Genomic DNA, 25685 nt, shown 5'->3' on the forward strand with positions numbered 1-25685 from the left:
AAGCTCAATCTGAATAATTAACCCGTTGTTACGAGAAAATGAGTTTTGTTACCTAGAAATAACAAAATATTTAATCAATCGTCATGAAAAAACAAGTTTTGTTATTCCAAGGTAAAGAAATAATTAAGTCTTGTTACTGCATGATAACGAAATACTCAACCCTTTATCACAAGAAAACGAGAGACAACAAGATAATTGACTCAGGATCTTGAGAAAACGTCATTGAAAAGCTATTTGTTTAAATAAATATAATATTAAAATGTGCATAAAAGTTTGTTTCCTCTTGAAGGCGTCAACTGTTCGACATGTTTTACACAATAGCCTGACTGTGTTTGTAACATGAGGTTTCTCCTGAATCCAAGATTATAGCAGAAGTCCTTGTTATTTTTCACCATGAGGTCTTTGTCAGCCACATTTTCCTCAGCCATCTGTGGCTTCATCTAACTGACCACATGGTGTGAATGCATGGCCCGTGTGTGCATCAGACATAAGAAATGTTTGCATGCTAAATGTGAACGCACAGCTAAATAAAATCATGTTTCAGGCAGTCTTTTGCAGTCATGATGATGATGAAAATACATTTTAAAGGAAAACACAAGCATGTGAGGCCTTGGTCTTTATGTTAAAGGACTGAAGTGTTAAACTGTTATATAATGTGTGTCACAAGCCAATGCAAATGACTTCTTATTGTTATTTGCAGCAACAGGATGTGGATCTATATACTGCTTTATATCCTGGTGCTAAACACATCTCAGGTATGTTAGTAACATAAGATGACACATTAGATCTTAAAGGAATAGTTCGGATTTTTGAATAAGGGTTGTATGAGCTACTTATCATAGTCAGTGTGTTACCTACAGTAGATGGTGGCAGCAAGTGTGCGCTACATTAAGTATTCACACACACACATTGTGAATCCAAACTAACCCTTAAAAAACAGACGTCACACAATAATACAAACAAACTAATCGACCAGCCACTCCCCTGTTCTGCGAGGTAAAATCACTGATTTCACCAAAGTGATATCTGGCTTATATAACAACAGTTTCCTGTCTGATGTCAAGGTAAAGTTGTAAAAATATTCTAAATACAGTGCACACTTTAACTGATATTGATTTGTCCACAGCAGTACATTGCTTAGCTTCCTACTCCTGTTCCCTCACCAAACTGGGGGCATGTTGACCCCAGCCTACTGTAGGTGATACACTGACTATGAATACATACATTATACAACCTCGCTTAAAGAATCCAAACTATTCCTTGAAAATTAAAAATTACAACATTTAATTGCATTCAATTAAATTATTTTCTTTTGACTTTTACAGGCTACTGAGCAAGGTAAAAGAATTAGTATTTCTATCGTAAACAGATATAATTTAAGTGACATTTTGAAATGTACTGCATGTAAGTCAATGTTTGTTTTGCATGTTTCAGATAATTCAACACAAATGTATTATGTTAAACTGATGATAGAGGAAAGTGCAATCGGAAACATAACTGAGATACTGAAACCTTTTGTGAGAGACACCAACCTGCACGTTGACAACCTGGAAAAGACAACGGGTAAACATTTTTAATAATTCAAATACTGAATCTTCTGACTGATTTTGAATGGGGAAAAAAAATGTTTGATTCCTGTTTAGTAAAACTATGATACTTTTTTTTTCTAATCAGTTTGTCAGAATGTCACGGGCGGCAGAAAGTGTACCTGCGAGCCAAACTACAAATGGAGTAATGAAGTCTGTAAATTGAAAGAGAATTGTTGCAGCAACAAGACATGCACTTTCTCCGACAAGTCTTCTCACATGTGTGTCTCAAGCGCGTCAGGTACGTGATCATTTTTCACTGCATGAAAAGTAAGATTTTGTCAATAAGCAGCACTGTAAATTACTGTGGAAGTTCAGGCTAAAGACTGTTTGCAGCCAGAGAAGCTTGGTAGTTGACCCAACAGCTGTTAGGGGTCAATAAGATAATATAATAATATATTATACATTATTATGGTTTAAGGTATAACCCTTTTGTGTTGGGTGCTATGTAGGAATCTCTGAAAGGGCGCCCAGTGGAATCTTTGTAAAAAGAAACAGGAACCAAAAAGGGTTCTTCTATGGGGACAAGCCTAAGAACCCATTATGGTTCTAGTTAGCACCTTTATTTCTAAGAGTGTGGGGGATTTTGAGTCAGCACTGGTGCAGAGGTTACACCTTTGCTAAAAGTTACTAATTCCATTTTGAGAAATTCTCTGGTATGATCAGGATCAGTATAGTTATAGACTCATAGACTGTAGCTTGATGTAAGTATGCTACGCCACGCTATGTTAACTATGTCATTCAGTTGACTGTGCTTGCATGTGCATATATGTGTGTATTTCTGCTGTGTGTCAAGCATGCGAGTGTCTGAAAACACCTGACGACCTTTGTCTTTACAGTTACTGTCACTGGATCCATTGCTCTGAAGGGACAGAACTATGTAGGATGTCTGGCAGAAAAAATCTCTGAAGATTTTAAGAAGTGTAATGACAAATTGTTAGAAAATGTAAGATCATAGTTTTGCAAATAAACGGCACATTATCAAATCAGTAATAATATCATTAATTTATGTATTTGCTAATAATACAGTGATGTATAGAAAATCTGTTAAGTGTTGAGAGTTGCCTCCTTTCAGATGAAAAATGTGTACAGCACTCTGAGAGGATTTGACACCTTAACAATTAGCAAATACAGGTACACGCTTTGTTTACTAAATAAAATGATTTATGTTATTGTTCTGTTTTCATTATGTGACTAAAATCTGTATTTTCTCTTCACTGAAGGTTTGGAAGCATAATTGGAGAATTTGAACTCACCATTGCTCAAGGCATCTCCACGCAAGAGCTCAACGACAAAACAAAAGACCTGATTAAAGCTCTGAATGCATCATTTGTTTTGGAGACTTCAGGTAATTATGTCTAACAAAGTGGTAGATTAATTCAAATAGATTCATTTCGAGCCCAATTCATCCTTGGCACAAATGTTCAGGACTGTCAAAATAACATTAAAACCTTGTTTACTTGACACAAATTCTCCTCCTGTGTGAGTCGACAGGTCAACAAGTTTAATTAGTGAGATTTTTTAGTTAATTTTATAGCCCGATAAGTGTAAGACCAACTAACACAAACACATTCTGCTCTTAGCTATATTTTGATAGTTGAATTAACAAAAATGGAAAAAATGTGTGTGTGGTTGCTAATTTTTCTAATGTTTTATTAGCATAAAATTGCAGCAATTTCCTATTTTAACCAACTTATTACATGTAATTTCATAAAAAAATTGTCAAAGCAACTTTTCCTTTTAGAGTGCAGATACAGCATATTAGCATATTTCCCAGCATGCACTGTGTGACTGAGCAGTTACTGGTATATTCTAAAATTTCTGGACATATTTTCTGAAGTTTAGTTCATTTGAACCAGCTGTTTATATGCAAGCCATTTCCCGTAAACTGTCAAGTTGAGTGAGTCATTAAACAGTCATTTATTCCAAGTGAATGACTTTAAACTATTTCAGATCATATTTTAGAAGGGCTGCAACTAACAATTATTTTCACTGTTGATGACACAAAAAATACGCTGATCAATCCAGTAGTATGCGAGATTAGCTCAACCAAAGTTGCAGGTCCGCTGATTAGGCACACACATGCACACTCATGCATTCACTCAGACACAATCGCACACGTAAGCGACCACATGACTCCCTAGCCGAGGTAATAATAACAGTTTTGATCTAAACCAGGGACTGAAACTGTTTCACCATAAATGCAACACAACTTTCGCTGCACAAATTTAGATGGGTCTATCAATTTTTTTTGTACAAAATATTAAATATTGTTTTATTTTGAAGTAATCCACAAGTATTCAGATTAGATTATGTTTTTTGTAATCCAAAGGATTACGTAACTAATTGCAATAAATGAATCTGACCCAACCTTGCAGACTATACTGATTCAATTCTTATTTTCTTTGCAGGTGTTGTCCATTTAACCATGCCACCTAACCCTGTGTGTTACAACGACACACACAAACTTATATGCACAGCAAAGGAAAACCTAGGTGTCAACCCAGAGTGGCATCTGAAAAGAGAGGACCAAGTATTTAAGATAACTAATGGCACAGAGTCAACCGTGACACGGGGAGGACTGCAGACCACTGTTGAACTTAAAACCATATCAGAACTCTGGGCAGGTATGTCTGGTTGATGAATGAGGTCCAAGTACATTTACTCAAGTACTGTACTAAAGTATTATTTTGAGGTATTTGTACTATAGAAGGTTCTGGCAGTGGTACATGTACTTCACTTGAGTATTTCAACTGAACGCTGCTTTGAACTTCAAATCCACTACATTTTGGAGAGATATGTTATATTTTTTTAATCTACATTTATCTGATATTTAGCTGACATTTATCTGTACATCATGAGTTTGACAGTGGAGTACTTATTCATTTATATCCAAAGCATATGATCAATAAATAAAATAAGATTAGACAAATAATGCACAAATAATTATATCAATAATAATTAAATAATTTACTCATGTAAAAGTCCTGCGTTTGAAATCTTACTGAATAAATAGCAACCTTTTATCAAAATCCTGCTGGTTCTGTGGTGTTTGCATTTCAAATCTGATGCCTGCAGTGAACCACAGGAGCATCAGTTAGTGTACGTTAAATGAGGTGCGTCAATTATTGCTTTTAGTGTGTCTAAAAGTAAAACAAAAGTAAAATTAAAAAAAGTAACATTGTCTCCTAACTGGAAGCAATACGAATGAGTGAACATCAGATTCTTTGATTATTTTAAAGAAGGTGTCCTAACCTGTTACGCGCATTAGTTTCACACAGTTGTTTCAACTCCAAGCTATTTTTATCTGGTCAAAATCAACACTGACATCCTCAACGTTTTTGTTTCCACTCATCAAAGCAGTCAGCAGGGAGGAGGAGAGACTAATTAACAAGGCTGAGAACTAGAAGCGACACATTTTATATGATTCACAGGAGCCTTTTTATGGGAATATCCTCAAAGAGCACAAGGTTTGGAGGGAAAACAGGGAGCTGCTGAGAGAAACCGCCTTTTTAACATGAAAGTATGTAAACTTAATCAAATAAAAACCCAAACTAAAAGTATGAGCTTTAAAATGAGCATGATGTGGCTCTTCAAGGACCAGTGTGGAGAATTTAATGTTAATTAAATTTAATTAAAGCACCTTCCAAACATGCAGGAGAACACATAGAGTGGCCGTGAGACTCATGCAAAAGGAGAAAGGCCGTATCTAGAACCAGTGTTTGGTTTGTTGTTGGTTCTAACCCCTGGGTGTGTATGAGATAACCCTTGGAATGCAAAACGGTTCTTGGTAGAACCCATGCATGTGTTCTACATGAAATCATTGGAATATAAAAGCGTTCTTGGTAAAACCACCTGGGTGGGTTCTTGTTAGCACCCTTAGAAGGTGGAAAAAATCTTGCGAGAATCAACTGGAGAAGGTTCTGGGTGGAGGCATTACACCATAGAAATGGCGGACTCTGCCACTTCTCCCTTAGAAACTCTTATAGGGACTTTTAGGTGAAACCTTTCACAGATGGTCTGAGATATAACCCTTTCTGGGTCTGGGTAGAACTCTCTGAGAGGGCTCTTACAGGAACCTTTAGAAAACGCTGTATCAGGAATCAAAAAGGGTTCTCCTATGGAGGCAAGCTCTTTATGGCTCTAGTTAGGCTCTTTATTTCTATGAATGTAGATCTAAACGTCTCATTCTAAAGTAACGAAAACTCTATTCTTATTTTCAGGTGATTATACACCAATGAAAACATGGTTATTGAATATTATTTTCCGTTTCTTCTACATTCTGCCAATAAATCCCAGAAAATCTTAATCTAAAATCTAAATCTAATGGAGTAAAAAAGCACACTTTTTGGCTCAGAAATTAAGCCAAATAGAAAAACAAAGCAGCATAAAATCGAAATAATTTTAGTACAAGTACCCCAAAGTTGTAGTTAAGTACAGCATCTGAGTAAATGTACTTAGTTACTCCCCACCACTGATAAAAAGTTCTACACATAGTGGCTTCAACTCTCATCCTTAAATTCTTTTTTCTTAGGAGAGTACTCGTGTATCTACAAACAGGATGCTAAATCATTAATCATATCTCACAAAGCCAGCGCTATACTGGACGTATCCCTGCTGCCAAACATTTACATCAGCATGACTCCAAGTTTTCCACAGTGCAAAAAACAGGACTTAGTGGCTATAAAATTCCAATGTGAGATAGAGAGTAACAGTGAAAATTACACTGTGACATGGAGAAAAACGGACATCACAGCAAAATTACAACCACAACTAACCAGTAAGTATATTTTCCTGTTCATCCTCTTTGTGCATTCTCTGAAATGAACCTGGTATGAAAATACATGACATGCATGCTCTATGTGATCCTTGCAGGTTCTTCTGGGGCATCAGGTGAAACACATATTAGCTGTGACAAATCCACATCTATACCACAACTAACATGCACTTATACAAACAGGTGCAAACAAGAGAGAAGTGCTTCGATTTCTGTCCATATCATACATGGTATGTTTTAGTATTAGTTGATATATTAGGGGCGCCACTCTAGCTCAGCTGGTGGAGCGTGCGTCCCATGTACTGAGGCTGTCAGTCCTCTGCAGCAGTCCTCACCATTTTCTGACATTTCATGGACCAAACGACTGATCGATAAATTGAGAAAATCAACCAATTGATTAGTTGCAGCCCTAAAACACTATCTTTGGCTAAACATTTTCACAATATTTTATGCTGAGGTCATCCAAAAGTAACAGAAAGTAATGAAGTTGCATTACTTTAATACTGTGAGAACATTTTTTAAAGTAAAACAACCTCAAATTCCATTCAGGAGCTGCACCTTGCCGTGAGGACAGGGGCACTGTCGCAGGCCAGACCCTTTTTTTTGGTTAGCGCTGCTGCTCACTGTGTTGTAGCTGCCATTAACAACTCAGCTCAGATGAATGGAGGCTGGTTTGACAGGGAATACAGCACCTGAGGGGATTTAACATTACAGCAGCTCTGACCAGACTATTGATAAGCAACTCTTATCACAAAGATCTAAATGGATAAGTTGTTCTACAGGTCATAGGTTTGAACTGAAGCCTTAATATATGTCATAAATAAAAAATCAACTCTTAACCTTTCTCCAAAACAGAAAATGATCCATTCTGTTCAGCTGAAGGTGATTGGGAAGCCACCAAAGGTGGACACACTGCAGTATTAAAATGTAAGAACGAGGCTGGACAAAGACAAAGGAAGTGGTAAGGCTGCAACTGCTCGTTATTTTATTTCAGATTAATCCTTTTCATTTAAAAATTTTAAATAGTAAAAAATGCTGGTCACAATTACTTAGACCAAGCAAGAGTAAGAAAATGTTCAAGTATTTAATTTGAAGAACTGAAACCAATTAAGTTTAGGAAGTTTTGCTTTAAAATGGCTTAAATACATGATGATTATCTTTCTGTCTAATCAACAAATTGTTTCAGCACCAGAAACACGTGGGAACCAGAGGTTAAATCCTGTGTAAACCGGAAAGTGAAGGATGTGCTGGAAAAAGCAAATGTAAGCCTAACGTTAATTACTGAAGGTTATAACAGAAAGACATTACATGATCACTTTTATAAATAGAGTACATTTCAGAGCCTGTACTGTTTCATTTTTACTTGAGCAACGAATGTGTTTACTTTTGCCATTTCTGGCATGTACCCAAAATAATTAATGTTACATTACAGGTTGTTTTGAAGACTGTTGTGATCTCACTCAATACTGAACCAAATTAAAAAAAAAATATTGTTCCAATTAGTTTCTTAGACAAAAAATGTGAGAGAGCGGGTTGAAAAATTCTCAATTACCCTTTAAATAGTTAGCCTGACCTTTTTGAAAATGAAATTCTCAGTGTCAAATGGCAGTTTACATTGTGACACATTAATCATCACCTATAAATCCCCCACTGTTGTTACAGATTGTTGACATTGGACGTGGCTCACTTGATGAAAACGCAGCAAGGGTATTTTTACTCCTTCAGAATGTCACTAATAAAACAGAGACTATCAACAGTTTCCCTAACATAAACGCATCTGTTGAAATACTGCACATTTTGAGTCAAAAGCAAATGCTGGTGCCAAAGGAAGCTTCAGTAGACGTGAGTATTACAAAGTCTTTGATTGTCTTTATTGAACATTGTTGATGGATTTCAATCAAAATGGAGATGAAAAGGTACTTACTTACAATTTTAATTTAAAGGTATGACCTTTAAGATTTTTATGAAATCATACCTTGTTTTAATATGATTTACAGTCTGTATTTTTTCTGCAATGGCCATTCAGTGTATTTACATTTGCTAATATCCTCTCAATAGTTTATAGTACTTGTAATTGGTAGTGGCGGAGTCCGCCATTCCTATGCTTGATTCAAATTGAGTCCAAATGCATGAGGAATCTGATTTAATTTAAATCCCTCTTATAACTATACACACACTCTACACACTGGTCTTTCAAGTCACGAAACAGAATTATTGCAATTTTATTATCAATATTTTACAAACATGCTGAATAATGTGGTAACATAATTGCAATATATTGCAATTTACGTAATGCATAATGCGTCACTTACCAACATTTTGGTTTGGTAAAGCAAAATAATGAGAGAAAATGAGGAAATACAGGCAGAAGGCACAGTCTCTGCAGATACAGCCACCATCACACACTTCCATTGGGTCATAAGTGATGACTGAAAGGCACTATGTTGAATATACATATTTTTTGAGAAGAAAATGCTGCGTATTGTGCCTTTAAGATGCTGCAACAATTAATTGAAAAAATGATCATTAATCATTATTAAATTAATTCACAACTATTTGGATAATTGATTCATGGGTTTGTGCAATTTTTTAAATGAAAAAATTAAAAATGAATTGATTTCAGCATCATAAATGTTAATATTTTCTGGTTTCTTTACTCCTCTCTGACAGTAAACTGACTAAGTTTAGGCTGTGGACAGAACAAGACATTTGAGGACATCATATTGAGCTTTGAGAAACACTGATCAACATTTTTCGCCATTTTCTGACAGACATATTTCCATTCATCCATGTAGCCCTGTCATTTTTTATTATGTTTGATTTGAAACCACTGAAATTAAAACAAACGTTTTTCTTTTCAGGACTTTCTGGAGTCATCCAGCAATTTGCTGGAGGAGTCTCTTACGCAGTCATGGGAAACATCTGACAACACTGTACTGGCTGAGAAATATCTGACTGCTGTTGAGCAGTTGATTTATAAGTCAAACTTAAATGGTACAAGTTATAAAAAATATAAAAATATAGAAGTAGCCGAACCGATTTGCTCTCAGGGGTCAAAATGTAGCAATATAGTGTTCAATGTGTCCATTGATCTTCAGAGTTCAGACCCTGGCAGTGTAAAAATGGTTGGGTTTCAAGAACTGGACAAGCTTTTGGCCAAGAAGGATGATGACTTCAAGCCTAACAGCATTGTTGTGTCAACAACTATTGAAAAGAAACAACCAAAGTTGAAGGTTACACTTGACTTCAAATTGCTTACCTCGAGGCGTCGCAATGTTGAAATTCAGTGTGTGTCATGGGACAACAATACCAGTAGTTGGTCAACATATGGATGCAAATGGGGCGGTCCTGCTAATGAGGAACAATGCATTTGCAGTCATTTGTCCTCATTTGCTATCCTAATGTCAAAGTATCCCTTGGAAGTCCCTTGGTTAACTACTATAACCTACACTGGACTTTCTATATCAGTCGTGTCGCTCATTATCACCCTCGCAATAGAAGTGGCCGTCTGGAGCGCTGTAGTTAGGACAAATTCTTTATATTTACGCCATACTGCCCACATAAATATTTGTCTGTGTTTGCTAGTTGCAGATTGCTCTTTTTTGGCCTCTTCTAAGCCAGAGGCTCTTTCACAAATCTGGTGTAAGACCTTTGTGGTGTTGAAGCATTTCTGTTACCTGTCCATGTTCTTCTGGATGTTGTGTCTGAGCGTCACGCTTCTTCATCAAGCAGTATTCCTGTTCCATGCTGTGAGCAAGAAAACCTACCTTAAGTTCTCAGTAGTCCTGGGCTACGTGTGTCCTTTTCTTATTGTCTCTATCACGGTTCTTACCAGTGTCAGTACCAGTACCAGTGCTGGTGCAGATGCCGATGCTGGTGCAGTTGTTGAAAACTGGTACAACAATGAGACCTGTTGGCTGGCTTATAATGGATTCATGAAAGGGACAATCCATGCATTTATCATACCAGTTGGTATTATTGTTATAGTAAACATTTTCTCCATGCTGGTGGTCATCATGAAGCTTTTGGATCACCCCAAGAATGCAGACATGTCTCATGACAAAGACAAAAAGGCTGCCCTGACTGTCATGAGGACAGTTGTTCTTCTGACTCCAGTCTTCGGTGTGACGTGGATCTTTGGGTTTGCTGTGATGGTTCTTGACCTCACCAGTGGGATCCTAGTCTACTTAATCCATTATGCTTTTACCCTGCTGAACGGATTCCAGGTATGGTCAATATAATCTTACACAAACACCTGGAGCAGTAAAAGTATTTCTTGCTCAGTAACCTCTGTCATTTCGTTTGCAGGGTTTCTTCATTTTGCTAACAACTTGCTTGGGAGACAAACCGGTAAGTCTTCCTGGATTAATTATGTTGTTTGGTACTGTGGTACTTTGGTAGTAGTCCAGCAGAAAGTACTGGGAATATTTAAAGGATTGCTTTGATCTTTTGAAGTGGGGTTGTATGAGGTACTTATCCATATCCAGATCCATGTGTTACCTACAGTAGGAGCAGGAGTATCATGTATGAAGACAAGCAATGTACTGCTGTGGACAGGGTCAGCAGCTGTGCTTTAAAAAAAGAAGTTAACTGTGTAATTAGAAATTATTCTAAGCCACAAACAGATAGTATTGCATCATTAAAAATATTTTAATCCAATTTTGACAGACCCGTGATGCACTGATGAAGCGTCTAAAACACAGAGTAAGTGCACTAAACTTGGTTCATGCATACGTAAAATTCAATGATTACTGGTTCATTTTACACATTCATCTCCTCTGCTTTCCAGGCTCCAACATCGACTACTGACAGCACCACAAAGTTAGACTCAATCTCGAAGAAGTGAAAATGTGTGCACTCTTAAATCAAAAAAATGATTCCACAAAAGTTGGGGGAAAACAACAGAATGCAGTGATTTGCAAAAACTTTTCGACCTGAATTCAATTGAATATCGCAAAAAAGACAAGATACTTAATGTTCAAAATATACACTTATTCTGAATTTGATGCCTGCAACACATTTCAAAAAAGTTGGGGCAGGGGCAACAACAGACTGGGAATGTTCAAAAAATACCTGTTTGGAACATCTGATAGGTAAACAGGCGAATTGATAACAGGTATCATGATCGGGTATTAGAGGGGCATCTTCGGAAGGTCATTCACAAGGATGTATGGGGTGAGGTTCGCTACCATGTAAAAACTGTGTGGTCAGATAACCCAACAGTTTAAAGGTAAAGTCAGTAGGATTTGTCCGAGCTGTTTGTAAAGGTATCAGGATGTCACATACCAACGTTTTGGGTTGGTGAAACGTAGACTGGCCTTCCTGCAGTGCAGACCTGTCTCCCATCAAAAATGTGTGGCGCATTATGAAGCACAAAACACGACAAGAGACCTCAGACCGTTGAGCACCTGAAGGTGTTTATCAAACAAGAATGAGAAAGAATTTCACTGCGAAAACTTCAACAATTAAGTGTCTTCAAACACTTACCAAGTGTTGTTGATGCATCACAGTGGTAAACGTGTTCCTGTCCCAAGTTTTTTGAAACGTACTGCAGGCATCAAATTCTGAATAAGTGTATATTTACTATATTTACAAGACACAACAATGCTGATCTGTTTTAATATTAAATAGCTTGTCTTTGTATTCTATTCAATTCAATATAGGTCAAAATATGTTTGCAAATCATTGTATTCTGTTTTTATTTACATTTGACGCAATGTCCCAACTTTTCTGGAATGAATGAATGAATGAATTAATTAATTAATTAATTAATGAATTAATTAATTTTTATTACTGTGTCATGCACAAGCAATGTGCCCAGTCCAAACAGACTTACAAGACACCATTATTTAGCAAAACAGACCAGAAACCAGAAAAAAATAACATAGATTACAACTAATGTTAGTTAAACAAACCATCCTGATGCTTTTCCCAAGCTTTAGAAATAAAATTAGCTAACTTATAAACATTAAAATTAAACAACTATTCCATTCTGTCATCATCAGACCACCAGAACATGTGCGTAATTTTGGTTTTAACAAAATATAATTTAACCATTTTGACTGTATACATGTATATTACTATATATATATATTGTAACATAGCTTGCCACAAAAACACTGTCAACTCAAAGGCTACAAGGATGTCACACAGTTTGTTGTGTAAGGCCAGAGGTATACTTGCAGGGTTTCATGTGGTGTATTGCAGGCATGGTGGCCCACCAGACCTAAGTTGACCACCCACCAGGACTAAGCATTGAGGAATTTTATTTTTAGATTAATTTTTGAATATTTTCAGATATCAAGTCAGCTTTTAGCACCGACTTAATCAGGGGCCCTATGATATCTGTGTCCAGGCTCTCAGCAAAAGACATTTGGCTGCCGGCCCCTGTCAAAACATACTTACCACCTGGCCTAGCAACTATGCTGGGAGAATCCCTGACTTGCCATATGTTTGCATATGCACCCCAGTGCATCCATACACCTCATGGATTCCTTGTGTATCCTGCATCCATTTGGAGCTTAGTTATGCATGTTCTGAGAAATTATGCAACACAGAAACAAACGTGTCGTTAACAAGCAAGTATGCCTCAAGCCTAAATTTGAGTTATGCCTATGTCTGGATGTTACGTTTAGAGATCCTGCTTTCTTCATTTTCTTTGCCCTGTTCTGCCCACTCCTCGTCTGTGTCATCCAGTGAAATCCCTTTTTGGGCTGCCATCTTGCGGTAGGCCTGGCACTCAATTTCTGCTCTGCAACACACAAAAACAGGGCAAATTAATTAGTTGTGCAACTGATGTATAAAGACACTGTATACTGATATTATGGCATGTATTTGGAAAAAAAATATTTGTATTTATTCAGGTATGATGTGTGACAATCAAGGACACAGAATGAAATAAAACCAGTGGTGGAAAACATGGAAAATTGGATTTGTTTTTTTACTTCGTAAGGAATCGAACGCAGTCCTGGTGACCATATATTTCAGCTATTCGCGCTGGTTTGTCTCCAGAGCAGTCTTCTTTGTCTATAGGGGCATGAAGGGAGTGCAGCAGACGCAGCACAGCCAGCCGGCCGGACTCTGCAGCGAAGTGGGCAGGGGTCCAACCATGCTCCGTCCTCAGACACGGCCTGGCTCCATGCTCAATGAGGATCCTGACCGTTTCTGTATGTCCTGTAGAAAAGGCATCACAGTGTGACCTGACACATTAAAGGGATATTTTGGATTATTTGAGGTGTTGTACGAGGTATTTATCCATAGTCAGTGTTTTAAGTAGAGTAGATGGTGGTCAGGACATTCCCAGTTGGCAGCAGGATTACCAGTGTAGGAAGCTGAGCAATGTACTTTTTTCTTTTTTCTTTTTTAAGCTACTACAGGGAAGTTTTTATACTTTGTTGATTTTGAAGCCCCCCGTGACAAACGTGGTAGTTTTCCCACCATAATAACCACAAAACATAGTGTCAAAAATAAAATGATTTAAACAAAACTTCCTTTGAACTGGATAATATACTACTTACTGTAACTTTGCCTGGGAAAATGTAAACACGGTCTCATTTAATCTAATTTCAAGGAAAATCTGACCTGGTGGAATAACTATTTAGAAACAGCCAGTCATTTCTCTGATTAGCTTGTTTACTCATGTAGGCCATATGGAGGCATATGTGTTCAACTCAGACTGTTTCATAACCAGTTTAAAACTCCCTGTTGTAGCTTTAATGTCACTGTAAAAGGAGCATCTTTGGGTTTTGCCTTACTGTTCAGAGAAAACAAGATGTTTGAAGATGACAGGTAGGCCTCTGGGAACTTGAGAAACTCTTGAAAAAACAAACCACTGAATAAAATTGATTAACAGGTCTTTTAATAGACTAAACAGGTGGATACTGGCTACTAAATGGCTATTAAATCTATAGTAGCCGTGTCTAGTAATGTTATTTATGTTGTCTAATGCGGCACTGTAGTAAAGATATATAAAATAAAGGAGTACCAATAGGTCATTAACTTCAATTCTTATAATTTGAGGAAGACAAGAAAGATTATTAATCAAAATTTCAACCCTAACACAGTTACTTATGTAACTTATTTAACATTTAGATTTAATATTACGATTTAGATTTTGTATTTGGATTTAACATTACATTTAACATTTAAAGTTTCATATTTTGATTTAATCTTAGAAGTGACATTTTAGATTTTATATTTAAACTTAACATTCATATTTTGATTTAACATCTAGATTTAAACATTTATACATATAGGTTTAATGCTCATATTTAATATTTACATTCAGCATTTATTTTTACATATAAAATATTATTATGTACATACACACATATGTATCTATATTATATATTATTATACAATTATGTATAGCTTGTTGGTTTCCATTAAGTTCTATCGCAAATATGACGAAAAGAGCCAAATGCGAGGAAAGTAAGCTAAATATTTAAAATATATCAGGTACAAAATTGTAATCATTCGGTGACCATATATATACATTATTTATTTAAAAAAAAATAGGCTAAATAACTGGACGTTCAAATGTGGTGACCCTGCAGCTTTTAAACTGTACATGTAAGATAAAGTCCCCAAAGGAAGGAAAACACGGAAATATAATAACCTTCAGAGCATGTTGGACCCATTCCCGTGACCGATACATTCAAATTCAAATTCAAATTCAAAGTGGCTTTTTTTTTTTTTTTACAGTCAACAAAGCAGCTATTCAAAGCTATTTGAATGGCGACAGGTGTCAAACTCGTGATATTTAACACCTGCAGGTGAACCAGGGACAGGGATACGGTATAGGCTTATATTTCCACTGCTCCGCTGACTACCTTTAGCTGCTGCCCAGTGAAGAGGCGTCTTGTAGCTCCAGTCGATGTCTCTCTGGTTGGGATTGCATTTATTTTGCCCCAGAATCTCCTCAACTTTATCAAAATCCCCCGCCGCTGCTGCCTGGTGCAACTCTGTCATTTCGGCACAAAGGTTGCCTGGCAACGGTCGACCAACACAAGATGGAGCCAACCGCTCAGTGACCCGAGCCTGTAAACGGAAATGCTGCCACCTGCTGTAGATAATGGCGGTGAACCGAGGCAGTGTCTGTTAAAAACATAACACAAGGAGGTTAAACTTTGTGAGCGTATGTGGTTACACAATATAATGAATTGAAATAATAATTATATTAGTTTGAATTATGTTAGCCTTAAATTAAAACTTGAGTGAAGAATTTAAGCGACCGTTAAGATAACATGAGTCATTCAGACCAACATGGTGGAGAAAAACTGACTGTAGATTCATAACTTTATTTAATGTGAAAAGTTAACACAAACACTTCCAGCCTACATGTTTGAATAAAACCCAGTGTTATAAAGAGCACTGAAAATCTGTACTCAAGTACAACTACTGCTACACTGCTAAAATATTACTCAATTACAAGTAAAAATACAGGCATTAAAAAAACAAGTCAAAGTACAAAGTACACAATCTAAAAAAAAGAACTCTGAGTATTAGTTACTTTGGTCCAGTATTTTCATGGTAAATAGGTGGTTTACAAAGTAATATATTTGAAATTTCTTAAAAATGGTTAATTATGTAATAATTAGCAAGTACCGTTTGCATGTAGTGGGTGGTAATTGCCAAGTAACATTACAGACAGTTCAAATATGAGAAATGGTAATTACCACCTGAATGAAAATGTTACAGGTCTCATGCTGAGAACCCATATACAGATAAGGTTCCTGTGTAAAACAGGAGATAAGAATGAGACAGGCGACAGGTACTTCCTTGCCATGGAACTTGGGTGTAATTTGCAGGTATTTTCAGAGAATTTTTGAATATGTTGCTTTGTAATTTCTAAGAAATTTCAAATATATTAGTGGGTAATTCCATGTATTTAACATGAAATTATGGGATATGGAAATTGAAGCTTTATCTTGCTTTTTACATCATCTCATTTAAGTTTCAGTTTCTCCATTCATCAAATGGCTCCGCCAGCCAGAACAATCTTAAATTAGGTGCAATTACTGCCATACAGTCTATTGATTAAATATTCATTACTTTTTCATCCATACATCCTGGTTTTCATTGGCCTGTTTGTGATCAGATCAACTTATTGGCAATAAAAATGGAAAAAGTAAAAGTGCAGGCTTAAGAATCTACTTGTAAAAGAATAAATACTTAATTAGAGTAACTTAAGTATTTGTAATTAGACAAAAACAAATTTTATATATGAAACACAACCATTACAGTCAACATTTTTGTCTATAAGAAAGAACGGGCTGTTTTTACACTGCAGTATTGTGGAATGACCTTCCATAACACACATTAAGTTTTTAAGTAGAAGAAGGAGTTATAGAAATCAGGTTTGGACTTAATTATGGAACAGGGTAACAGATTTAGGCTATAATGAATTCTGCAATATCTTTGTTACTTTAGCTGTCAATGTTTTCTGATGAGGGAGTTATCTGTCTGATTTAGTTTTTATGTTGAAGGCATTTGTGTAGTGTTTTTTTTTTTTTTTTTTTTAAACTTCACATATTGGGACCATGTCAGATAGAAATGTTTTCACATTAACATGTTAGCCTTTATTTTTTGTTTTTGTTTTGTCTGATAATATTTGGAAGCTCAAAAGGAGGAAATATTAAATAAAAATTGTTATACCTAAAATATAAGCCAAATATTACTCTCTCCAATGCAAACAGACTTTTGGTAAGAAAAAACCTGCAAATCCTGCAAAATAAAGAATTCAAATGTATGTGTGCAATCCGTTTTGGAAAAACACTGTCCTTATTCAACCATGTGAGTTTTGTCTGTTTATTGACACAAATTAATCACATGACAAGCTTAATTTCATTTGGTCAGTAAAATCGGAGTTGGTAAAATTTCCAGCAAGACAGACATTCCCTGTCCATTCACAGAAGTCAAGACTGCTCCGTTCCAATCGGATTTCCACATGATCATTTTATCTGGGTCCAGAGCTGAAACAAATAAACACAAATATTTGACTGCAGTTTGAAAACCTTCAGTTTAAAAGTGCTTTCATTCAATTTCCATCTCTAGGACTCTGATTTGGTACAAAGTTCAATTTGTGAGGTTTGGGACAAAACTATTTTTGTGGGTTTTTAATTTTTGCTCTTCAATTTGGAAAATCATGTCTTAGATAAAATACATTTTAGGGTGAAACTATTGCCAAATAAACCTTTTAATGAGCCGATTCAGTGATAACATTTTTGATTTAGCAGCATTTTTTAGAGGCTGAGGACTAGATCTGGTCTTGGAAAAGGGTGTTTTCTGGCACAGGGCAAGTTTAAAAATAAAGAAAATTAAAGCAGACCAAGACATAATGTATAAATTACATGCATTTCATATATATAAACCCATTAAGAGTAAACTTTCATCAAAAGATTGAACATCGACATAATTTGTCCCCATTCTCAAAATGGGTGAGTTACACGTCTAAATGTTAATAATTTACTGATCAGCTGTTTACCATTAATGAAAAGGTGTTCCTGCGGTAGGTTTTTAATCACAAGAAAACCCTCATGACATGTATTAAATAACTCATTATTCTAGTAGAGGACAAATTGGATAAAAAAAACCAAAAACAAACCCTACCATTCACTCAGCGGCTTTTTGATTACTTTAAACGCCGACATTCCTCATCATCCTGGTCCACTAAAGATGAGAGAACAAATGGCATTAAATATCTAAATTAGCAACAAGACTTTTCAAGAAGTGACACAAATTATATGCAGTCTACTAACCTGATCCCACCCCGTCTCCCAAGGCCTGGTCTGTGCTCAGTCGTTTCCAGTACTTCTCCATCAGTGTATTCACAGCCACTCCCTCACAGTCTATTTCCACTGCATATTGAGGAACTGCAATCTCTGAATGGTCGTCCACGTTGAACACTGTCAGTCTGAATGGCTTATCAACCACAAGATTGTAGAAGTCATCGTAAGCATCACCATCCCAGGAGCCCTTGGACTCATCAAATCCATTCAAAGAGCACAAAAAGGCCTGAGGAGCCTTATCCAGCAGACTTTGAGGCAGTGGTCTCACATTCTTCATGTCAACATCAGACTCATCCCCATAGTCAATAAATGCAACATGAAATGCATCGCTATCTTTGCGCATTACCTGAGCTCGATACCACTGTTCATCGCTGGAAAACAGAGCAAGACATGGACTGCCAGGGCCAAGAGTCTCGAGGAACGTTACGTCCTGATGCACCTTTCCTGCTTCCTGAGCAAGGCTTGATATGTTAGTGAGTTCGTCTGTGTTGGTGTACTGACACCAGAAAAAACTCGGTCCTGCAATACAAGAGGCGTAGGCCATCTCTGTTTTGTTTAGGGAAGTTTTTGGCCACTTGTACATGCATGTATTCACATTTCCTTTGTCAACACGGAGGTGTGTCATGTTGGACTCAGCTTGGCCATCATGAAGGAAAGTTTCTGTGTGAGGGCTTTTTACCAAAACACATTCTTTGGCAACTGGTTTCCAGTATTTCTGCATTGCTGCATTTACAACCAATCCTTCACACTCAATTTCCACTGCATACTGAGGAACTTCAATCTCTGAATTCTCTTCCACACCGAGTGCTGTCAGTTTGAGTGGTTTATCAACAACAAGACTGTAGAAGTCATCATAAACTTTGTCATCAAAGGAGCCCTTGGACTCATCAAATCCATGCAAAGAGCACAAAAAGGCCTGAGGAGCCTTCTCCAGCAGACTCTGAGGCAGTGGTCTCACATCCTTTATGTCAACATCAGATTCATTTCCATAGTCCACAAACACAACATGGAGTGTACTGTCTGTTTTGTGAACTACCTGTGCTCGATACCACTGGTTGTCACTGGAAAAAAGAGCAAGACATGGACTTCCAGGATCCAAAGACTTGGTGCACGCCATGTCAAGGAGCTGTGCCTGTCCTACCTCCTGAGCAAGCACTGTCACCATGTCCAGGTCCTCAGTGTTGGTGTGTTGACACCAGAAGTAATGTGGCCCAACAATGCAGGAAGCATATGCCATCTCTGACTTGTTTTTGGAAATGTTTGGTCCATTGTACATGTAAGTATTCACATTTCCTTTGGAAACACTGAGGTGTGTCGTGTTTGACACAGTTTGACGATCTTGGAGTAAAGTTTCTGTTTGAGGGGCTGCTACCAAAACACATTCTTTGGCAACTGGTTTCCAGTATTTCTCTATCAATGTATTCACAGTCACTCCCTCACACTCAATTTCCACTGCATACTGAGTAACTGCAATCTCTGAATGGGTGTCCATGTTGATAACTGTCAGTTTGAGTGGTTTATCAACCACAAGATTGTAGAAATCATCATAAACATTGTCATTCCAGGTGCCCTTGGACTCATCAAATCCATTCAAAGAGCACAAAAAGGCCTGAGGAGCCTTCTCCAGCAGACTCTGAGGCAGTGGTCTCACATCCTTTATGTCAACATCAGACTCATTTCCATAGTCAATAAACACGACATGGAGTGTATTGTCAATTCTCTGGATTACCTGAGCTCGATACCATTGGTTGTCACAGGAAAATAGAGCAAGGCATGGACTACCAGGACCAAGCGTCTGGAGGAACATTGTGTCCAGCTGTGCCTGTCCTGCGTCCTGAGCAAGCCTTGATAAATCTGTGAGATCCTCTGTGTTGGTGTACTGACACCAGAAAAAATGGGGCCCCACAATACAAGAAGGATATACCTCTTCTTTTTTGTTTTTGGAGATGTTTGTGTTCTTGTACTTGCAAGTGTTCACACAGCCTTTGGAAACATTAAGGTGTCTCATGTTGGACTCAGTTTGACCATCTTTCAGGCAAGTTTTTGTTCGAGGGCTTTCTATCAAAACACGGGCTTTGGCAACTGGTCTCCAGTACTTCTGCATTGCTGCATTTACAACCACTCTTTCACACTCAATTTCTACTGCATATCGAGGAAGTGCAATCTCTGAATGGGTTTGCACTTCAAACACTGTCAATTTGAGTGGTTTATCAACCAGGCGACTGTTGAAATCCTCTTTTACTTCATCAATCCAGGTGCCCTTGGACTCATCAAATCCATTTAAAGAGCACAAAAAGGCCTGAGGAGCCTTCTCCAACAGACACTGAGGCAGTGGTTTCACATTCTTGATGTCAACATCAGACTTATTTCCATAGTCAATAAACACAACATGAAGTGTGCTGTCTGTTCTGTGAACTACCTGCGCTCGATACCACTGGTTGTCACTGGAAAAGAGAGCAAGGCATGGACTTCCAGGATGCAAAGTCTTGGGGAACATTTTGTCTTGTTGTGCCTGTCCAGCATCCTGAGCAAGCACTGACACTATGTCCAGGTCCTCAGTGTTGGTGTACTGACACCAGAAGTAATGTGGTCCTTCAATGCAGGAAGCATATACCTCTTCTGTCTTGTTTAGAGAAATGTTTGGCCTCTTGTACATGCAGATTTTCACACTTTCCTCAGAGCAAGAATGATGGGAATGTTGTGTCACTTCCAAGTCACTGTGGCTACCTTGTATGAAAGTCTCTGCCAACACGGTTTCCTTTTCCTCAGTAATAACATCCAAAGTTGGCTTTCTTCCTTCATCCAAAGTCTTTCCATGATTAATCTCTGGTGCATCTCGGGAGCAATCTCTGGAGCTATTTGAGGGCTGCTGGTGAGTCTGCTGAAGGAGACTAGTCATTTTGTGCTGTGTCATCTGCGATATCATCTGTCTGATTTTCACATTCACATTCAGAGATCCATCAAAGAGTTCAACAATCAGCTTTCCATTTGGCCCTTTTGCTACCACTGAAATGGTCAAACTATAGCCGACAGCACAATCTGCAAACCACTGGTTGGTCTCCGTGGGCACTTCTTCAGGGACATCGAACAGTCCAAGTGGAACAGCCAGCACAGGAACAGACCTGGCAATACTCGCTTCAGTGGGAATATGGCAAATATCAGATTCATTCACTACAAGGGTATCACCATAGTCCACAAAGTGCACTTTAAATTTTGGAGACACTGCAACTATTTGACCCCTGTACCACTGATTATCAGTGTATCTAGCAAAGCAAATGCTATCAAGTTCAAGTGGGTGATCTGTGCACTGCGGCAGGCCAGTGACTTGCTTAACATTTTCCATCACTTTCTTAAATAAATGAGAATTCCTGCTCAGTTGGCAGTAGAAGTGATTGACATTCGCTGAGGAGGTTACCCACACTGTTTCTTTTCCACCCACTTCAATATTGTGTGTGGAGTAACTGAATGTCTCTGATGGGACCTGTGGGGGAATTTGCACCTGGGCCTCATCTTGTGCACATCTCTGAGCCAGAAGTTCACATGCACTGTCAGATGGTGTTTCAATATCGACGACGTTAAGGAGCAGACCTTCTTCATCAGACGTGACAGATTTTACAGTGCATTTCAACCCAACATTTGGTGAAGCACTAACAAACTTCTGAAACTCTTTTAATGCAGAATCAGACCAAGGAGTGGCAGTGGGATTAATGGGATTCTTCAGATTGAACAGGCAACACTGAAAAGCCTGTGCATTCACCCATAAGAAAGCTGGATCAATGGGACACAAATCTTGCAGAGGGACTTTTTGAGTGTGACCAAAGTCTATAAATCTCACATCTACAAGAGGGGAGTGGTGAATTTCACTGATCTTTGCTCTGTACCACATCTTATTGGTTGGATTACGAGCGACACAGATAGACCCAACAAGTGGCTGAGGGTGGGCAGGTGCATAGTGGTTCTGCAGGTCTTGCATAAGGAGCCTAAGAGAGTCAGCACTTTCTGTTGTTTGACACCAGAACTTCTGTAGACTTTCAATGCAAGATATGTTTACATTGACACTGCTTCCTGCAGTAAAGACAATGTTATCATGAGCATTTTGCACCTTAGAGGGGAAACCTGTTGGAAGATGTCCATTACTCTGTACTACAGGGTCTGGATGTTCCGAGCCATCTTTTATGTGAATATCATCAGTGCCACAAGTGGTTACATCATCTGTCCTACCACTGACTGCTAGGCTCTTGGTGTTTGGCAAAGGTTTCTCCATTAAACCATCACCATTTTCACTGACTTTGTTCTGTACATTTTTGCATCGTTCGTCTCCAAGTGAACTTAAGAATGATGAGAGAATGGGTTCGTTCTGAACATCTGAATCTTGTTGAGTCTCAGAGGGTGGAAGGACTCCCAACTTCTCAGCAAAATGTGCGTTTATGTTGCCTACATTATCTGAATAGAGTGTGACATAATAGACATCTTTACACATATCGTGGTGGTCAAATGTTGCCATTACTTTCTGGTGCAGGATCAGTGATTTCAAGTAATCAGTCTGGTCTGTAGTCCACTCTGTCTTGTCATCGACAAAATCAAGAGAACAGGGATATGTGACAACCGGCATTCTCAGGAATTTTGCATGCAGTGGTTTGATGTCTCCAACTGGGATTAGTTCAGTTTTTCCTTCATCTACATGCAAGACTTCTACAGCACTATCATTAGTCATGTTTTGCTTTAGTAATGAACGATGCCATCTGCCGTTTAGTCCTCTAGCTGCACATGGATCCCCGCAGGTCTGTGGTTGTGTCTCTCCTAAATCTGAGCACTCTTCATAGTACTGTTGGATCTGTTCTGATAATATTTCCACCGCAGTGGAAAAAATAAGGAGTTTGCAAAAAATGTTCTGTGGATTAGTTACCTGTGTCACAATTACATTTTCAAAAGCATCAATTAGCAGTTCTGGGTAAAAGTATTGGTCATGATTCTCAAGTTGACAACTGGCATTCAGATTCTGTTCCTGTTTTATGCAGTCAGCCTCAGAATCCTCTCCTTCGGGTAAATGAAGACGTTTCAGTAAAAGGCATTTAAACTCGTCCACTGGTATCTTCTTTGCAACTCCACCCTTACAGATGTGTTTGGAAACAATTGGTATGTCAAGGAGAATGATCCTGTCTGGCATCAGCACATCTTGAACAAGTCCCTTAAACTTCTTTCCGGGCAGAGAACTCAAAAACTTTGTGGCTCTTTCAGGCCAGTCATTGTCAAGGGAGAGGACATTTGCAAGTACACATGATTCAATTTCAGGTGGAAGGAGAAAACTGTCACTCTGGCCCCATGCTAAAGCTTCAGTTGTGGTGATGTGTGGCTGTCCCTGGTCAATTAGGTAAACATTGCAAGTTTCACTTTGAATCGATACAATCCGAGCTCTGTGCCAGGTGTCACTGATGCAAACCAGACACAGGTCCCCTGGTTTTCCTTCTAATCCATTAAACTTCCTGTTAGGAGTCTGAATGTCCTCTTTCATCTGTTCGTAAGTATGCTTCCTTCCATCATCCATGTTAACCCATAATTCCACGAAACCACAACTGGTGTTTAGGTTTACCCTTGTGATGAGAACAGACACTTCTGATCCAGGTGTTGGAAGCCCTGGAATCAAACACATTGTGAAGCCTCAGATCACATATACCTGCAAAATAGAAAAAAAACAGAAGTTTATTATTATGAGCAAGCCTTTTCATTACAACTAAAAATTATTTAAACATAAAGCCACTAATTTTAAGGATGTCCAGAACAGTTCAGTTACCATCTGTGCACTTTATCTGCTTCATATCAGTAATGTTGAACCATTCGAGATGTAGCTACAGTCATCCTATGGCATTGGTATTAGCCTTTAAAATGCAGTGTTGTTATTGGCCAGCTATTTAGACAATTACACAACTTTAAATTCTTGTGATGTTATTGTCTGAAAGTTAGTCCGTTAAAAGACCACATAAAAAGGAAAGCAGAGTGCCATTTACTTCCACAAACGTGTTTCCTGTAAAAACAGGCAGGGAAGGCCTTGACATAGAATGTGTGATATGTTTAGGGCACTACCAATACTGGACTTTTGGAGCTGAAGCTGATATTAGGGAGAGAAAAAAAGACAATAATTGGATTAATTTCTAGGTACAAAGTGGAGCCCAACAGTATTCGATTTTGGGGGCCGACCAGGCTCTAGTACAAAGTTGAAAGTTTTTGAAGGTCTGGTGCTGACTTACATTCAGTTACCAGTTTATTAGCTATAGCTAGCAAAAACTAGTGCACTCTAATGCAACAGTCCTGCAATAAATTCTACCCTAATGATGTAATGTTTTAGAGAGGTGTTGATTTAACTGTATGATCATTGTGGAGGATGTAATTTGCAGTGCTATACTTATATTGAGAGGTGTTATTTAACCAGCCCCAATTTAAATAAATCAGGTGGACAACAAAAAACATTTTAGCAATGTGTGTCTAATAAACAGGTAACTGAATGTAGTCAACACTTAAGGTTCCCATGAAACAGCTGGCAGAGATGCACAATAGTGATGTGTTTCCTGTAAAACTGATAGCTAGGGCGGGACATGTCACAGGCATCGATTGGCATTTACAGTACCCAAAAGCTTTATGGAAGGAAGCTTTATAATTAAATGACGGGGATACGAAGCTGACCTTTATTTTGATGTCAAGGTGAGAAATGAGGACAACATTTTTGTAAACTGGTCCAGTATTGAGAGAGGGCGCCGCATCCAGTTAAAGTGAAACTGAGCTATGACATAATCCCTTTGGGCAACTGTGCCTGTCAAAGTGAAGTCCACTGAAAGTGCTTTTTTTGTCACTGACCGCCTAAGATTGTTATTATAAGAGTCTGACAACATTATGGAAAGAATTGGAAACAGCCGCTACATCACTTTGTTCAAAGTGACCAGACGCCATTGATAATTGGTAATTTTACTTCTGGTCTGCCATTGCTTCAATCGGTTAGTTTGTTTGTGTTACTATGTGACTTTGGTGTTTTTATTTGTTGGTGTTTCTGTTTGGGTTATTTTATTGTGCGAGGATTAAAAAACAATTGAGAGCAGTAGAGCCGATGGGTAAAATTGCTTTTTTGTGAATGACTCTGGTCACTTTGAACGCAACAGTATAGTGGCTGTATCTCGTTAAACAAAAAGGATCTTACTCTTTAAAAAATGATGCATCTCTTGAGGGATCCTTTCCATAATGTTATCAGACAGTTAGAATAACAATCTGAACCATCAATGGCAAAAACAAGACACAGGGATTATTTTGGAGCTCAGTGTAACTTCTGACAACGCCCTCCCTTTGGTTGAAAAATATTAAAATTACCCTTTAATAGGCTGACTGCAACACCTCCATTAAACCTGACTATTTTGACTCGCTTTAACTGTACAAAGAAGCCTTACAGGCAGTGACATTGGTGCGGAACCAGTTACAAACTGGAAACGCATCCTATAAAAGAAGGAAACACCTCATGAATCAGGCGAACACGTGTCAAATAGAGGAAGC

The 25685-nt window shown here is 38.0% G+C and overlaps 3 protein-coding genes across 4 annotated transcripts; 1 reads left to right on the plus strand and 2 right to left on the minus strand.

Annotated features, from left to right (window-relative positions):
- The first annotated feature begins 1433 nt into the window (after positions 1-1433).
- adgrf3a (adhesion G protein-coupled receptor F3a) lies at positions 1434-11287 on the plus strand. Of its 2 annotated transcripts, none has more exons than XM_084743095.1 (15): positions 1434-1563; positions 1675-1827; positions 2426-2532; positions 2662-2720; positions 2810-2934; positions 3998-4213; positions 6121-6399; positions 6489-6593; positions 7219-7324; positions 7550-7625; positions 8026-8205; positions 9225-10589; positions 10672-10713; positions 11032-11067; positions 11153-11287. In XM_084743095.1, exons 1-15 carry the CDS (start codon positions 1449-1451, stop codon positions 11207-11209), a joined length of 3021 nt encoding a protein of 1006 aa, XP_084599221.1. In that variant the 5' UTR covers positions 1434-1448; the 3' UTR covers positions 11210-11287. The 2 variants fall into 2 exon arrangements, with proteins under 2 accessions (XP_084599221.1, XP_084599222.1); XM_084743096.1 differs by having other exon boundaries at positions 6121-6366; positions 6462-6593.
- A 1688-nt stretch (positions 11288-12975) lies between these two features.
- ankrd66 (ankyrin repeat domain 66) lies at positions 12976-15444 on the minus strand. The gene is made up of 3 exons (XM_084743094.1): positions 15195-15444; positions 13308-13536; positions 12976-13114 (listed from the first exon to the last, which is right to left on the minus strand). Exons 1-3 carry the CDS (start codon positions 15331-15333, stop codon positions 12976-12978), a joined length of 507 nt encoding a protein of 168 aa, XP_084599220.1. The 5' UTR covers positions 15334-15444.
- A 1714-nt stretch (positions 15445-17158) lies between these two features.
- On the minus strand, positions 17159-23819 carry tdrd6b (tudor domain containing 6b). The gene is given in 3 exon segments (XM_084743175.1): positions 17159-17315; positions 17317-17336; positions 18123-23819. Coding segments are annotated over 3 exon segments (5736 nt in total). The 5' UTR covers positions 23803-23819; the 3' UTR covers positions 17159-17279.
- Positions 23820-25685: the final 1866 nt, after the last annotated feature.

Source organism: Lutjanus erythropterus, chromosome 18, assembly GCF_056507025.1.
Source record: "Lutjanus erythropterus isolate fLutEry1 chromosome 18, fLutEry1.hap2, whole genome shotgun sequence".
NCBI classification, from domain to species: Eukaryota; Metazoa; Chordata; class Actinopteri; order Lutjaniformes; family Lutjanidae; genus Lutjanus; species Lutjanus erythropterus.

What these genes read in the sequence shown, in the direction of transcription:
- adgrf3a (XM_084743095.1), top strand. Translation starts at nt 1,449, where the DNA reads ATGTATTATGTTAAACTGATGATAGAGGAAAGTGCAATCGGAAACATA. An exon ending in GGACAAAGACAAAGGAAGTG is followed by an intron (nt 7,325 to 7,549) that starts GTAAGGCTGCAA and finishes AAATTGTTTCAG; the next exon opens with CACCAGAAACACGTGGGAAC. An exon ending in CCCTGCTGAACGGATTCCAG is followed by an intron (nt 10,590 to 10,671) that starts GTATGGTCAATA and finishes TTTCGTTTGCAG; the next exon opens with GGTTTCTTCATTTTGCTAAC.
- ankrd66 (XM_084743094.1), bottom strand. Translation starts at nt 15,333, where the DNA reads ATGACAGAGTTGCACCAGGCAGCAGCGGCGGGGGATTTTGATAAAGTT. An exon ending in TCACTGGGCAGCAGCTAAAG is followed by an intron (nt 13,537 to 15,194) that starts GTAGTCAGCGGA and finishes CCTTTTCTACAG; the next exon opens with GACATACAGAAACGGTCAGG. An exon ending in TGCGTTCGATTCCTTACGAA is followed by an intron (nt 13,115 to 13,307) that starts GTAAAAAAACAA and finishes TGTGTGTTGCAG; the next exon opens with AGCAGAAATTGAGTGCCAGG.